Source organism: Olea europaea, chromosome 3 (genome assembly GCF_002742605.1).
Source record: "Olea europaea var. sylvestris chromosome 3, O_europaea_v1, whole genome shotgun sequence".
Lineage (NCBI taxonomy): Eukaryota > Viridiplantae > Streptophyta > Magnoliopsida > Lamiales > Oleaceae > Olea > Olea europaea.
Window position 1 is genome coordinate 9331272 of NC_036239.1, and position 17777 is coordinate 9349048.

The window sequence follows — 17777 nt, forward strand, 5'->3', positions numbered from 1 at the left end:
CTCTTCTTGAGGCTCTTTCTATTCTTTGAAAAAGTTTATTTACCTTTATGTTGTACGAGGAGACTTGAAATAGCTGTACTTGAGATGAAAAAAGAAAAAAGTGCATCCTCAAATTTAGAGCCTATTGATATTTGTTTTGCTAGAGAACTGTGGTAGCCACATACTGTTGAATATTTTCCTATCCTTAAATCTTTATATAATTTTGGTGGGCATAGAATATAGGATAGATATTTCCCTTGATCAACGAGCATAGATTATTACTTATTAGCAACATAATTAATCAAATCAGGTAATTTTTTCCATTGTTCAGCTCAATTTCTTGAATGTCTCTTTATCATGGAAATAGGGCCTAAACAGGGGCATAGTAACTCTTTATTCACTTTATCGAAGTTTACTTGTAGGCCGGACGTATCTGATTTGGAAAAGCAACTTTCAGATCAATCAAACAGACTTCTGAGTCTTCAAGAAATGGTTGATGATCTAGCTTCAAAGGTTACCTAAAAAATTCTTGGCTTTTTACGTTATTTCCTCCAATCGTTTGCTTTACTTATTATGCAAGCTCACCTAGTTGCTTTTCTTGATCAACTGGAATTGACTATTATCTTTTGGCATCTAGCATCCCTACAATCCTGACGAGAATTACACGGAAGTTGAAGCAAAATTGAGGGAACATCTGGAATCTTTTCTCGAAACTGCAAGATCCTTCAATGCAATTTACACCAAGGTTTGTTGTCACAATTGTTAAATTGAACTTTGCTGCTGTTCTCCAGCGCATATAGAATAAATTTTGATAATTGAGTATTCTTGTCTGTTAGGTCCAAATAAAAATGTAGTTCCTCCATACTTGATGATACGAGGAAATGCTTTCTTGTGCTATTTTTTCATTTTTCTTTCCTTTTATTCTCTAAAAGGGATTAAAGGATTTCAACCCTTCTCTCAAAATAAGGCTTAAACCTAGTAATCTGGGAAGGCTTCACTCTTACCACTTGAGCTAGACCTTTCTCTTGCCATTGTTATTTTTTCTTTGTGCGTGAAAAGCTTCTTTCTTAGGCTTTAAGATACTGAAGTATTATTACTCTTTGGAAATAACTTGTAATTCTGTTTTGGATAGTCGATGGGTTGGCATTTAGAGCCTCGGTATAAAACTACTTTTAGAACTCAAGGAAAGCAGCTATCTTTTCTACTTGAACCAACAGTCTTGCAATTGTTATCCCAATCTTGTACACGTCTTGAGAAATGAATCTGCTATATTAATCCCCTCAATATTCTCTGTAAATAATGTTCCATATGCAGGAAATCCGACCTTGGACTCACATGATGGAGGTACCGCAGCTACATGGCTTTGGACCAGCGGCAAATAGATTACTAGAAGCATATAAGATGCTTTTGAAGGTATCACAAAGCTAGTTCCTTGTGCATTAGCTATTTAATATAGAAAATGCAGTTGGAGTCTTGAAAGTTCATGTAATTACTGACTTCAACTTATGAAATTTTCTTTTATAGTTCAAAATCGAAGTATCTACAACTTTTGTTTACAAATATATGTTTGTGAAATAATTTGCTTAGCCAAAGACTACAATTTCTTCTGTTAAGCACGTGTTTTCATGAACTGTCTTTTAGAAGATAATTGGAAAACCGATAGATGACCATTCCTTTCTCTTGTGCCACGGCAGTTTTTAGGGAACTTACGGAACCTTAGAGATTCACACGCTGCAGTTGCAGTTGGGTCTTCTGAAACTGTGGCTGGTGAACCATCTTCTGTAATGAGAATAATCTCCGAATGCGAAAGTGCATTGACATTCTTGAACCGCGATCTTGGGATTCTCTCTGCATCTATTGCTCGTGAGAAGGGCGAAGAGTTGAATTTGTAACTAAATGGTGTAGAAGGAGAAGGAACAACACTTTGCAAAGCTTCAAGTTCTTCCCCTTTTCATGGAATGGACGCATTTGAAATTTAGAGAAGTTACTGTTTTTGAAATTGTGGGGCTCGTTTGTTTGCTCGTCCCTTCTAGATAAGAGATATGTCGATAAGGAGTTGGTATGGTATTGGCTTGAGTTCTCGTCCACCGGTTATGATGTTGAACATTCTGTGTTGTATTCGAAGAACCATGGGGAATGTTCTCCTTTTGTCTTGCTATTTCGAAAGTTCAATTTACTCCCAATCATGCTGCAAGGGCGTTTTTCATTTTAACGTATACAGAAACGTTTAATCTCTTTAAATCTTACCTCGTCGAGTTTACAAAATATGCCACCGAGTATATGTTATGTAAGTTATATGATATGATTAAAAAGTAAGACAAATAATATTTAGCATTTTGGTCAAGCCATTCAAATGTAAGAATAATGCTGCTTGAACAGGTTCAATGATAGGTCAGTTTTTGATCGACTGATTTGGCTGTTTTTTGTTTGATTGCTAATAGAAATTTGTCAGGTGTATCTATGTATAAAATCTGTCATTGAGTTTGTTCTTATAGCAGAACTACAAATTTAAAATGGTATATTCTCTATTAAGAATGAATGAAAATAGAAGGTTGTATATTTGTATGGACAATGTTATATGTATTAATTTTTTTTTTTTTTTATCTACTACTCACAATAGGGGTGGGAATTACATTTCGATATTTTTAAATTCACGTGGGGTTCGCATGCATTGTGAGAGGGGGACATCATTCTCATGCCACGTGTAGTCGATCAGAAGTAGTAAAATAGATCAGAAAAATTCTAGAACTACTAGAATTAAATCCTAAGATTGGCTTCAGGGGCTGAGGTGGCTTGACCTCAGCCCCTGATTTGAATTCAGTGAGCCTCATGTGATGCAAGATCGAGGGCTGAGTAATTTGAATTCGACGGGTCTATGTAATGCAAGATCGAGGGTCGAGGTTGGCCAAACCTAGGATTTAATCTCGGGCTCTGAAGCTCCTCTGAATAGATAATCAGCAATGTTGACTATCTCAGGAATTTTGACCTTTACAGATTCTTTCCCACTTATTAACGCCAAAGATCAAGCCACGTCATCCGAAACTTCATCTGCACCGTTCAACTCCTCTAACTTTCTTGATTCAATAAGAGGACAAAAACGACCGGCTCCTTCAACCGCAAAGTGAAACGCGGCATTTATGTCAAATTGTGAGCCACCACATTATCTCTCCATGACCCAGGTATCGGTTCAGGAGAACCAACTGAACGATTCGCCTGAACTCCCTTTTCAACATCTTCGGCGATATTTGGAGCCGGTGATCAGGTGCGGAGCCAGCACCCGGCGAGGGGGCGCGACCGCGCGTGTTGGCTCCGTCGAAATCTGCAAAGCCATCGGGTAAGGAGTTGCAGTCTTGCAGAACCGCCTGGTCACTGGTCAGCGTGCAGCGGCCATTGGAGAAGAAGGAAGAAGGAAGATGAAGGCATCGCCCATTTTTTTTATTTTTTTTATTTGGGTTTGGGCTTCAATAAATATTAAATTTTGGGCCTATTATTATTTAATTTATTTAGCCCAAATGAATTTATCCAACATATGGCCTTGAACCCGTTACCCATTTCATTTGGCCCAAATGAATTTATCCAACAAGAATTGTGAAATTCCCTCAAATTGCCAAACCCTTTTCCTCAACCTCACTTCTTCTTACTCCAAATTCACACCACAGACCACACAACCTAGCTGACTAGCTCCAGACTTCGAGCAGATCGAATAAACAACAAACTCCATCAAAGCATTCGTTGCTTGCCTACTGCCCACTCCGCGCCTGCGGCGGACTGTTGACTGCCAAACGCCCGAACCGCCAACCGGACAGTGAACTCTATCAGACTTTCAGACCGGTAACTCTTTCTTTCCCTCTTTATTATTATTATTATTTTTGGGTTTTGGTGTTGACGTGTTATTCTATTTTGTTTCAATTGTTTGGCTATTTTGATTTTTTTCGATTTTGTTTTGCCCCTGCTACTCAGAGTCTGCCTATTTTGTTTTGATTTTGTTCTATCCTGGAGTTGTTGATATTGATTGTTGAGCATTGAAAAATTTAATATTAATTATGTTATTATTTATTCATTTGGGAATTTATGTTTGCGAATTGTGATTTATGAATTATGATAAGTAATTTACGTTTTATCATGACGAGTTATGATTATTGATTTGGGAATTTATGTTTACGAAATTGTATTTGCGAATTGTGATTTATAATGAGTAATTAATGATTTGATGAGGAAATAGGATATTAGGAATGATTATTGATTTGGGAATTTACGTTTAGGATGACATTTTGCAGATTATAGAACGATTTTTTCAACCAAAACAAAAGTCCATACCCAATTCTTCTACTTCTAGTTGTGCATCTAGTCCCGCCACTGATTCTAGTCGAGCACAAGAGTTATTGAATAACACAAAAAAGTCTCGAGCTCAATTTAATGTGGATGATCTTGTATCTGATCCAGGGATACGCCCCCTATCGAATCATATGATCCTAATATCAAAGATGTTGTTAGGATGACATACTTGGAGAAAGGTCATTGTCAACCATATAAATATAATTTTCCAAGAAGATCGATGGGGAATGATAATAGATTTTTTGGAAAGAATGGTTCTTCGAATTTCATTGTTTGGAATACAATATAGAAAAGGATGCGGCGTATTTTTTGCATTGCTACCTGTTCAAACCCGATAGAGGGGGTCAAGAGGGTGGACATATATTTACTAAGACCGGCTTTAGGGATTGAAAGCACAAAAAGATATTGAAAGATCATGTCGGTCTCTTTGATAGTTCTCATAATCAAGCTTTTGCAAAGTGTACCAACTTGATGAATCAAAAGCAAAATATTTCTTACGTTATTTCTAGCCAAAGTAGTAGTCAACAACAAAGTTATAGGACCAGGTTCACTGCGGTGCTAGACTGTACTAGACTTCTCTTGATCCAATGATTATCATTTCGTGGTCATGATGAATCGAAAGAGTCTCTTGATAGAGGAAATCTATTTGAGTTATTGAACTGGTATGCAGCTCGTTGTAAGGAAATTAAAGAAGTATTATTTAGTAATGCTCATGGAAATGACCAAATGACTTCACCAACCATCCAAAAGGATTTGGTTAATTGTTGTGCCGTAGAGACGATAAGGGCTATTATCAATGAAATTGGTGATTCTTTGTTTTCAATTTTAGTTGATGAGACTCGTGATAATTCTGTGAAAGAACAAATGACAGTTGTTTTACGATTTGTTGATAAAAGTGGGCGAGTGAAGGAACGTTTTTTGGGCATGTCCCATGTCATTGATACTTATGCCCAATCACTGAAGGATGCCATTGATGCAATGTTTTCTACACATGGGTTGAGTATATCTAGTCTGACGGGTCAAGGCTATGATGGAGCAAGTAATATGCTAGGTGAGTTAAATGGGTTGAAAGCTTTAATTCTTAGATAGAACCTACATGCTATGTATGTTCATTGCTTCGCTCACCAGCTTCAGTTTGCAATTGTATCTGTGGCACGTGGTGATTTTTTGAACGTACTTGCTATTATTGTGAATTTGGTTGGTGCATCATGTAAGTGTGTAGATGCTCTTTAAACAAGTTATCAAGCTAATATTCTGTAGAAGCTTAATGCTGGGGAACTTACTGGTGGAAGTGGTCAGTTTCAAGAAATGAGTTTGACACGCCCAGGTGATACTAGGTGGTGCTCACATTTATTGACAGTTACTCATTTTATTAATATATTTAATTCTATTATAGATGTTCTTGAGAATATATCAGAATATGGCGAACATTCAGATCAAAAATCTTCGGCCTTAAGATAGATGAACAATATGCAAGATTTTGAGTTTGTGTTCAGTCTTCATTTTATGTTTGAAATTCTTGCAATTACAGACGACCTTTCACAAACCTTATAGAAAAAGGATCAGAATATTCAGAATGCTACGATGTTATTGAATTTGTGTAAGTGTGCATTGTAGAACTTGAGAGAGAATGGTTGGGATACTTTGTTTAGTAGGATGATTGAGTTTTGTGTTGATAGACATATTTTAGTGCCTAATATGGAGGATATTGTAGTAGTGAAAGGTCGATCTAGGCGTGTAACTCAGCAGGTGACTTATTTTCATCGCTTTTATGTTGATTTGTATTGTCATGTGATAGACTCAATCTTACAAGAGTTGAATGATCGATTTCCAGAAACAACTACTGAGCTCTTTACTTGCATTTAATGTTTAAGTCTAAGAGATTCATTTGCAGCTTTTGATAAGGATAAATTGTTGCGTCTTGTTCAGTTCTATAATTTGGATTTCAATAGTGAAGAACTTTTATTACTTAGACCTCAGCTTGATAAGTTTCTTTTGCTTGTGAGAATGGACGAAGCTTTCTTTAATCTCAATAGTATATCCTGTGTAGCTCAGAAGTTGATTGAAACTAGAAGTTCCTGTTATTTTCCATTGGTTTATAGGCTGCTCACCTTGGCTTTGATATTACTTGTGGCAACTGCAAGTGTTGAAAGGATATTTTATGCTATGAATCTAATCAAGAGTGATTTGCGCAACAAAATGGGAGGTGACTGGTTGAATGACAATTTGGTGGTTTACGCGGAGAAAGTTATTTTTAAAAAACTTGAGAATGAGGCAATATTGCAACGTTTTCAAATCATGAGACCCCGTAGAATACAGTTGTCTATGTTTACAGTTACAGAGTAATTGAGTAAGGTTGTATCGTATATTTTTTTTACTATTTTGGGTTGTATCAAAGTATATTTTCATATGAATACGATTTTGATGTTTTATTTCATTTACATATATATTGAATAATTTTTAATATTATGTAACCAAATTTTAATAAACGATCGAATTATTACGATCATCGACTGTCAACGGTCGTCAGTTAATGGTCAATCCGCCCTAGCTGAACTTGGATCCCGGATTCGCCGCTGTCGTTGATGGAGATCCGGCGTACTGGACACCAGTTGAGTCGTCGAAAAATGTCTCTAATGGTGTAGGAGATAATGTTTTTGTAACATTCCGAAATTTAAAAAAAAATAAAAATAAATTATTATATTATTTTGAAAGTGAGGGATTAAGGTGAAATAAATATTAATATATTATATATTTGGGGTCGAATAATTGGATTTTGATAAAGTAATGATATGCATATCAATATTAGACTCATTTCGAATGTCGTAATTAATTAGAAGTCTATGACTCGAGAAAAGTTATTTTGGATAAGAACGTATTAAGTTATACCCAATTGAAAGAAAATAAGATAAATAGAATTTTATATAGTTATAATCCTATTCTTTTCCTCTTTCTGGAAACGGGTAAGGTTTATATTAAATTATTAATATTTTTTATTGGTTTAATATTAATCCTTAGTATGATTAGGCTAAACTTTGGTGATTCAATCTAATTCTACTAATTAAACTCAACTTTATCCCGACTCATGGTACATGTTTTCTAGAATAACTCAACCACTTTTTATTACTATAAATACTAGGCAAGGATCTCATATTTTACCACACCAAAAGTATTCACACGTGAAAGAGAGAGAAGAAGGAAAAAAGAGAGAGAGAGAAGGAAGAGAGAGAGAGAATAGCTTTGGAAATATCAAATATTTTAATCACATACTTTCAAGGCGGAGGAAAGATTTTCAACGTATTTCAATTTTTTTTTTTTAAAAATGAGGTAAGATACATTTATGTGCAAAGTGTATTAATTTTCCTTATAATCTTATATACAATTAATATGCATGGATTACTAGTGGACCTTCGGGTTCTAGAGAAAGAGATATGATATTTTTACGGGAATTTAAGAGGACCTAAGATGGGTGTGTCGCTTGGTCACCGATATATTCCATAAGAGAATAGCGGTATGAAGTGTATAATTTATTTGTTATGTGATGGTGTATGGAAATTGCAAGTATCTTACTGGGTATTTTAAATACTCACTCTTACATTAATTTTACAGGTTAGTTCGGGTCAATTAGAACAGTGACGAATTGGTGATGCGAGCTGCCATGTGGATAAAGAATAGAGAAAAAGAAATAAATTTGCCGTTTTTAAAATTTATCAGTTACTTTAATTGATTCAGAATGTGTTATTTGAATTTGCTAAGAGTTTATGTTTATGTTTAGATATGATTTTCATATTTTCAAATTTAGATTTATAAATATTGCAGATATTGTTTACTAAATAATTCTATTTTTATATTTCCACATTTAACTTAAGGAAAAGTAAATTTTTCGTAACGTTCCGGTATTTATAGTAAAATTGGGGCATTACACTTCACTCGACGGACATACAGAATTTCATTCAAAATTCTACTCTTAGTTCAACTAGTATACAACAGAGTTTGGGTCATCTCGCTCCAGCTTACAGGTAATGGATTTTCTTGACACACATTTTGCCACAAAAACCCTAGAGGCCGACCCAGTGTGAGCGACCGTTACAATATGGTATCAGAGCACGGTTTTACTTTCCTGTAGACTTTTTCAAAAAAAAAAAATCATATTTTAATAAATCTCTTTTTCCCACTTATTGTTTCGAGTTTCTTTGATTTGCGTATCCACAAGACTGAAAAGCTTTGTCATAAGAACCTAAACTGTCTAAGGCGAGTTTGGGAATTAAGTGGTCCGTTTGTGACCCCCCCTCCTTACCTGGAAGTCTTTTCAGTTACGTGTTATTCAAATCATTAAGACGGAGAACAATAATTCTAAGAAAATTCATTTTTTTTTAAAGATTTTGTGGAAAAAAATCACTATTCACCTGAACAATACTGTTCACATGAACAGTATATCAATGTTTTTAAAATATATATATATATATATATATATATATTTTAGTAACTGTTCATCCGTGAACAGTGATAATAAAGAAAATGGTATGCTGTTAACGTGAAGTATTCAATACTTTTTATGCAAAAATAGTTTTGCTTTCTTATTTCCTACATTTGTTTAATGTTAAAGGTTTGTGTAAAATTTATTCTAAAAAAATGAACTTACATACTTTTCATTAGAAACTTTTATGACGTTCCAATTTTAGAAAAATTTTAAACAAATAAAATCAAAGTATTTTTATGTTGTAATGATATAATAATACTTGGCACGTGGCGCTCACCATTCGACTACTCTCCAACTGATCCCAGGTATGAAATGTAATGTCATGTTTTTAAACATTGCTGCATATTATAAAATGTATAAGCATGGTCACCTCGCATAGTTTATTTGTCACCTTACCATAACATCATTTATGCTCTGAGAACAAAATAATATTGATAATACCAAATTAAGCATAATTGAAATATACTTGTCATGTGATTAGGATGACTAGAAATAGCCCAATGTCAGCGTGCTGAAATGGCCATTGAGAAATACATAAATTATGAAGTGAGATGGGAGTGAACTTTTGTTGAATATGTTGAAGATTTCCTTTCTAAGTGGGAGCGGGCAAGGTCGTTTGGATATAATGAGGGGACAATCCTTTCGATATATCACCTTATAAGCACTATGCGACCTCAATAGAGAGACGTGGCTTATTTCTTGAGGGACATGGACTATGATTTATATTTGGAAGAAGATTGGGATAAGAGTGATTTTAAAGAATACTGTGAAGATATCATAATTTTATGGAACTACAGAAAACAAGCACCAGCGCCCGAACCTGAACCGGAGCTAGAGCTAGATCCGGAGGAAGACCCAGAGGAGGAGATCGAACCAGAGCTGGAAGACCCTGAGCAAGAAGTCCAACCACAAAATTTCATTGATTTGGTTATGGATTCCGAGCCCGAGTCATGCATTAATTCGGATGATGAAACGGCATAAAGAAAAAGATTCTAGATTAGAGATAAGTGTTATTTATTTGCTTAGGAAAAGTTTGATTATTTATTTATTTATTTGATTTTTTTGAAGAGCAAATTTTCTATATGTAAGGATTTGGAAATTATATTAAAATTCTCGTTATTACAAAGATCATTAATAATATTAGAGTGTTTTACCAATTTTTCCTAAATTAAAATTTTATTTGTGTTAAGGAAATGTCGAGACAACAACAAAATCAAGCTACGATCATCAGGGATTTGCTAAGGGTGGTACAAGATTTGGGTAGGCAACAAGCACAGGGTGGTCCCCAATGGTACAAACGCTAACAACACCAGCTCAATCGTGGAACAGTTCCATCGCTACAAACCCCCAACCTTTGATGGCAAGGCAGACCCCCTAGCAGCTGAAGAATGGATAAGAGGAATGGAGCGAATCTTCAAACATCTATTTTGCACCAATGCTTAAAAGGCGTTATGTGCAGAATTAATTTGGTATTATCAATATTATTTTGGTATTATCAATATGTGCAGAATTATCTAGTTTGTTGGTTGACGCGGCAGGCCATTGGTGGGAGTCGGCATCTCGCACTAGAACAGAAGCACAACAACGCGCTCTGACTTGGACACAATTTAAGGAGGAAGTGATGGAAAAATACTTCTTACAAGCCCTACGGGATTGCAAGGAGACAAAATTCCTTCAACTCAAACAGGGAAAGATGAAACTTGAAGATTATGTGAGAAAGTTCGTACAACTCTCTAGGTACGCACCACACCTAGTAGACATGGAGGCAAAGAAAGCAAGGAGGTTCGAATTGGGATTGTGCCTTGAGATTGATGGAATAATGACATCCCACCAATTCATCACCAATAGTCACGTTTTGCAAACTGCTCAAGCAATCTCAAATAGGTTGGAAATGGACCAAATTCCCCAGCAAGGGGCCGAGTTATTAGGAAAGAGGAAGTGGAATGGCTCCAATGAGGGGAAGGGAGAGGAACAGAACAAAAAGGTTAACTTTGGATCAAGTTTTGGACAAGTCATTCCACCCTGTCCAAAGTGCAATGAAATACATAGTGGTGAATGTTTGTTTGGGAAGCATGTGTGCTATCGATGCGGTAAAACATGGTATATTTCCAAAAATTGCAAAGAAGACTTCTTAAAGAAGAATGATGAACAAGAAAAGAAGGGAAATGTCCAAGTTTTTGCTTTAACCCAGGAACGGACAACAGAAGACTCGCCCACAGGTAATTTCGAGGACGAAATTATTTTAAGGGGGTAAAATTGTAACATTCCGAAATTTTAAAATAAAAATAAAAATAAATTATTATATTATTTTGAAAGTGAGGGATTAAGGTGAAATAAATATTAATATATTATATATTTGGGATCAAATAATTGGATTTTGATAAAGGAATAATATGTATATCAATATTAGACTCATTTCGAAGGTCGTAATTAATTAGAAGTTTATGACTCGAGAAAAGTTATTTTGGATAAGAATATATTAAGTTATACCCAATTGAAAGAAAACAAGATAAATATAATTTTATATAGTTATAATCCTATTCTTTTCCTTTTTCTGAAAATGGGTAAGGTCTATACTAAATTATTAATATTTTTTATTGGTTTAATATTAATCCTTAGTATGATTAGGCTAAACTTTGGTGATTTAATCTAATTTTACTAATTAAACTCAATCTTATCCCGACTCATGGTACATGTTTTCTAGAATAATTCAATCACTTTTTATTACTACTAGTCTTTGACACGTGCGTTGCACGAGTTTTGTATTTATTATATTTTTATTAGCATCAAAATTGTAGATTTTTTACTTATAAGTAACTTCTTACATTTTACAAATATTTTTTATCTGTATTTTTATTTATTAATAATTTCTTACATAAAAGTTTTTGTTGGAAATAAATAGTGATAGCAAAAAATATCAACAAATGAAAATATTACTAATAAACAAATTCAAAGAAAAAAATTAGTCTCCATGTTTGTAAGTCTCAATCCTCTGTAATACGGAGGCTTGATCTCTCATAACAAGCCTCCGTATTACGGAGGAAAATCTTTCGTGATATAGAGGCTTGTCTCCATAATAAATATGGAGAGATTCCTTTGATATATATATATATATATATATATATATTTATTTATTTATTTATTTAAATGATATTTTATTTATAGATCATCTATTTAACATATAAGTTAATATTTAATTTTAAAAATAAAATATATTTAAATACTTACTCCAAAATTTTAAGTTAATATATTGTTAAGTTACAAGTAATTTTTACAATTATAATTTTTTTTACACTTTTAAATAACTTTAAGCGATTTTTTTTTTACATATATTTATGGAATTCACACTTTTGCTTTTGAATTAACCCCCTCAATAAATTATTATTTAAACGGTTCGTAAACATTTTGATTGATATTATTTTTTGGTCATCCAAATGGTTACTATATACCTTTTACGTACATATATAAAAATAATGTTTTTATTTATTAACAAATGAATATATTTATTTTTCGAGAAATGAGTTTTTATTATTATTTCATTTTTATCATGAAATGATTCTAATTTTAATATTTTAGATTGTGCTTCAAAATTACATAATCTATCAAATATAATTTTCAAAATTAATTTTTATAAAGTAATATGTTTATGATTTTTTTTTTTGTTTTTTGGAAAGTGAAATATAATAATACTAAAAAATAAAAAATAATTAAATTTTTATAATATAATATGTAAGGCAGCTCCTTTAAAGTTGCAAGATTATTCTTTTGTGAAACTCTTCCTTGCAGTCACAACCCCCATACAAATTAGTCACCTAGGTTAATGTAAGGTAGTTACTTTAAAATTACAAGATTATTCTTTTGTGACTAATTTGTATGGGGATTGTGACCTAGTTTTGGTCATCGATTGATTAAGAATATTGGGATCAATTTTATGGAATTTTCCAATCTAACCATGAGGTCTTAATGCAAAGAAAAAACTGTGGAGTTGCAGGGAATCCAAAGACCAATAACAAATGTGATTGAGAAAGATAACATTGATGACCTCAAGAAGGGAACATCGAAGGGAATATGGTTGCAAATTACGAAGAGACATGCTGAAAGTACCAGTCTAGTATTCCAGGAACAGTGCAGCAAATTTTGGATATATTTAAAAGAGTTTTTGCTGAACCAAACGGATTGCCCCTCCTAGGGTTTTTGATCATAAAATCACACTGCAGGATGGCCGTAAACCTATATGTGTTAGACCCAACAGGTATCCCTATTACGAAAAAGAGAAAATAGAGAAGTTAGTGGCTGAGTTGATAAAAAAATGGCAGCATACGGAGCAGCAAGCACTTAAATACTTGCTGGAACAAAGGGTGGGGACTCACTCACAACAGAAATGGGTCTCTAAACCGCTTGGTTATGACTTCACAGTCGAGTACAAGAAGGGAAAAAATAGTGTTGTGGCTGATGTACTCTCCAGAGTACAATACCCTGAGAAAACAAACCCAAATAGTACTGAAACACTGCCCCTGAACCCAGAGCAACCCGATACAACCATATCGATTCAACTACCCAAAACTCCATTCAAGACCCATCATCCACAACAATATCCAACCAAATATACAACCAGCACTAAATCAGAATCCAAGCAGTTAGTATAATCCAGACATAGTGGATTCAAGAGTTGAAGAAAGCTTACTGACATGACCCATGTTGCAGTAGCTTATTAGCCACTACCATCATGGAGACTTGGACCAAACTCATTATTAATTTCGGAATGAGCTACTCTTTTACAAGGACAGACTCCATCTCGGATCATTGGTGTCTTTTCAACAGCAGATCCTGTATCAGTTCTATAATAGCCCATTAGGAGGGTCACGCAAGAGTACATAAAACACAAGCAAGAATAAAAAAGGAGTTTTACTGGCCTAGTTCGAGAAATGATGTTAGAACATTCATCAAAGAATGTGATGTTTGTCAGAGGAGCAAAGTTGAAGCTCTCTTCCCATCGGGGTTGCTTCAACCCTTGCCAATCCCTGCCAAGAACAGGGAAGACATCAGTATGGACTTTATCGAAGGACTATCCCCTTCAGGATGCAAAATAGTGATATTTGTGGGGGTGGATAGGTTAATTAAGTACTTTCATTTCATGACTATTACTCATCCTTATACAGCAGTGACAGTGGCTAAGACATTTATGGATAATGTGTTCAAGTTATATGGACTGCTCAAAACAATTGTTAGTGATCGGGACCCAGTGTTTACTAGCAGTTTTTGGAAGGAGTTGTCCAGGCTATGTGGAACTGAATTGTTACTTAACACAACATACTACCCAAACTGATGGCCAAACAGAAGCCATGAATAAAGTACTAGAGTATTACCACAGATGCTTTTTTAGTGATAGACCGAAAGATTGGGTCAGGTGGTTACTTTTAGCTGAATATTCATAAAATACTTCAGGGCAAAAATCAACAAAGGTGACACCTTTTGAAGCTGTATATGGTCAATCTTCCCCCAAGATGTTACCATATGAGGTAGGGTCTATGTCAGTGCAAGCTGTTGATGACGAGCTAAGGAGCCTTGAGGTTTTTGCTAAGTTAATCAAAGAAAACTTGCAAGAAGCACAAGTCAAGATAAAATATTTTGCAGATAGAAAGAGGCGAACCCTAGATCTTGAAGTGGGAGAGATGGTTTACCTTCGTTTGAGGCCCTACCAAAAGTTGACAGTATCAATGCGAAGGAGCCTCAAGATCGTACCGCGATACAACGATCCCTTCAAGAACATTTGTAAGGTTGAACATGTAGCTTACGAGCTTGATTTAGCTCCAGAATGTCAAATCTATCTGATGTTTCGCATCTCTTGCCTTAAGAGGAAGCTCAGAAAAGGAGTTCAACTCAACCAGTTTTGCTAAGCTCACGTCCAAGGGAACTCTTGCATCGAAACTTGTGAAAATTCTCGAACAAAGGCTTAAAAGGAAAGAAAAACAGACTAGGGGTCGAGGTTTTGGTGCAGTGGGCTGGATCAGAGGAGGTTGACGCTACTTGAGAGGATCTGGAAACCCTAACCTTGAGGACAAAGTTACCTAACAATGGAGGTCTTTGTTATGAGTTAGGTTGGAGTCCTTAGCATTTGTTGAAATGTGTCTTTTTTCTTTTAAATTTGCAACCTGTCTTTTGTTATTTTGACACTAGGTTGGAGTCCCTTAGTATTCGTTGAAGTGTGTCTTTTTTCTTTAAATTTGCAACGTGTCTTTTGTTATTTTGATTGGGTCATCTGTAGTGGGCCGATTGGCCTTGTTATGGGTAGTTATTTTGACTTCTTGAGTTAGTTAGCAATAATTCAGTTTCCAAATCATGGGGCATTGAATTTTTTTTGCCCAATTACAGAGTAATAGTGGACTTCTGGTAACCTCAAATTACCACCAATATTCTTCTAATTTTGTTACACAGTATTATTATTGTATAACACTTTTTGGCACCACATGATGCTAGAAATCGTAATGAAATCCGTCGGAATGCGGGAAGAAGTTATTATCGAAAATCGCAAAAATTGTAACAGACTATAGAGGTAACAGTTCCAACCGCTTGATATCCATGGTAGCATGGCTGTCTCTACTACCTTGAATCCTTTCCATTTTAATGCCCTTATGGCGTGATCAAGAAATGATCTATTCACCTGATACATGATATTTGTCTACACTGTCCTTCCATCGTCTACAATGGTAGTAGCAAGAAAGTAGTATTCCATATCAAATAGGAAGTTCTTGATTTCCTATGCATTGTACCCTTTCATAGGTGCACAGTTCTGAATTATGAGCCTAGGTGCATACTCTTGTGTTTGTGGCTTGCTCTATTACCAATTTCATGTTGGGAGTATTCACAACTGAATGTTCGATGTTTCCATTTCTTCCTATAGATTGGGAGTAATTACAACTTCAGTCATTGTTGCACAAGCCATTGACCCTTTTATATAGTTGGATGTGTAATTCTCAAATTTCCGTTTTGAGCACCTCAACCTTTTTCACAAGGCTCTTGATGGCATAGCATAACCTAATAGTTTGCTCATCAAGTACATCGATACTCTGTTTAGTACTCTTCTTTTGATCACCCGCCTTTGTGATGTGTGATGCATTCAGATTCATAACTTTCTTATCAAAGGTCGTAAGTCGCAACTTTGATACCAATCTTCACGGGTGCCTTTTTTCTAGTGTAGAATGGACATCGTATGACAGTAGTCTTCTTCATTATACTACTTTCCTTCTATTGTTGGTCGTTTAGGGACGAAGTACTGGAGACAATTTAAAGAAAGCTTTACAACAAAAAAATTAAATGCATTGGAAATCGTTTGTTAATTGATTATTGAACGCAGTAAATTGTATTATTGGTGTAGGAGGTGAACACCAGTGAACTTGACAAAACTTTCAATTACTTTATAACCCTATAATAACTGTAAGGAAGAAAAACCTAAATGAAAGGAATAGACATTTAAAAGATGATAAATAATAATAAACGTTTACAAAAGCAACATTATTTAACAAATGAAATAAATTATTACAATAAAAAGAAAATTATTAACGTAAACTAATTTATATAAAGTGCGATTGAAGTTTGACAAACCTGCAGCTGTAAGTGAATCAATGGGCCAAGTGTAACTACGATCTTGACACATGGACTTGCCAAAGGAGGTTGACATTGACTAGGTGGACTATAAAGAAAAATGTAGAATTATTGTTTTTCTTTGAAGAGGTTTGGTTGATTATATAGATGTTTGACTTTTCAAAATTTCTGAATTTAATTTCACATATTAATAATAAAAAATGAAAATAGGAACTTTATGATGTTATTTGTGAGTTGATTTTATATTTATAATATTTCTACTTAATCAATTGTATTTTTATTTCACAATTGACAAAGCCTTCATTTTATATTGCTTTTTTGCTAATATTTAGCTTCATACTCTAACAACTTAAATTTGCTAGTTGCTCAAATTGGAGACACAATTTCTAATTACTACACAGTTAGTAAGTACTTTGTTTTCCACCATATCTTTAATTTTTCATTTATTTGCTAATTGTTGTTGATTATAATTTATATTTAAATAAAATTATTATTGTTTTGTCAACTTATGTTATATCAATTTTACAATATCGATCTTTTCAAATTTTAGAAATCCCTAAAAATCTTCATGGATCCAACCGGACCATCTCGAGAGTTTTAAACTTCCCAGGGCACATTCCGAGTTTGCCCTTGAAAACTTGGAAGCAAGAGTGCAACAATGTCTTGATTAAGCCCCTCTTTGATTCCCATTTTTGGGATAAAATGAATTATGGAATAGTAGCTTTTTGAAGAATGTGTGGTTAAAAAATAAGAATTTTTTTTTGAAATTCGTATATTATTATTTTATAGAAGAATGTGTGGTTGAAAATTAGTTTTGAAAAATGCATTCTTAAAAAAAGGGGATCAAACAAGAGCTAAATAATTGCAACGTGATCATGTGAAGAGTCACAATGGGCATACAAGTTGAAGGTCAAATGCTTAACTTTTGTTTGATTTAGTTGAAAATTAGACTTTTAATAAATTTCGATAAAAAAAATAATAAAATACATGGTTGAAAAGTTGTGATTAATATATAATCGGTGATTAAAAATATTTTTTGATTTATAATTGAGTTTTTATCAACTTTTTAACCTACACTGAACCTAACATAGTGAATATAATGTCCCAGTTCCACATGGATTAAAATCGAATTTTGATAAAAATTGATAAAATATGTGGGTGAAAAATTGTAAATCCCACTTAGGAGGTATTTGAGAGTGATTTTTCACTCTCAAAAATTGATTTTTTTGACTTTTATTTCACTATTCCAACTGTAATTTTTGATTTTTTCTCTTACAGGCGGTCTCCAGTTTTATTATAACGGTCAAAAAATCAATTTTCAAAATTCCTACCGAACATGACCTTAATATGTTGTTAAAATTAATTACTGACTTTAATCAAA

The 17777-nt window shown here is 34.1% G+C and overlaps 1 protein-coding gene across 1 annotated transcript in view; it reads left to right on the plus strand.

The window, feature by feature from the left end:
• Positions 1-2173, plus strand: part of LOC111385376 (AUGMIN subunit 7) — a 6156-nt gene extending 3983 nt beyond the window's left edge. Inside the window, exons 6-9 of the mRNA XM_023009761.1 lie at positions 402-492; positions 617-724; positions 1294-1392; positions 1674-2173. Coding sequence (XP_022865529.1) covers positions 402-492; positions 617-724; positions 1294-1392; positions 1674-1871 — 496 coding nt within the window. The 3' untranslated portion in view covers positions 1872-2173. The remainder of the gene's footprint in view (positions 1-401; positions 493-616; positions 725-1293; positions 1393-1673) is intronic.
• The last annotated feature ends 15604 nt before the right edge of the window (positions 2174-17777 follow it).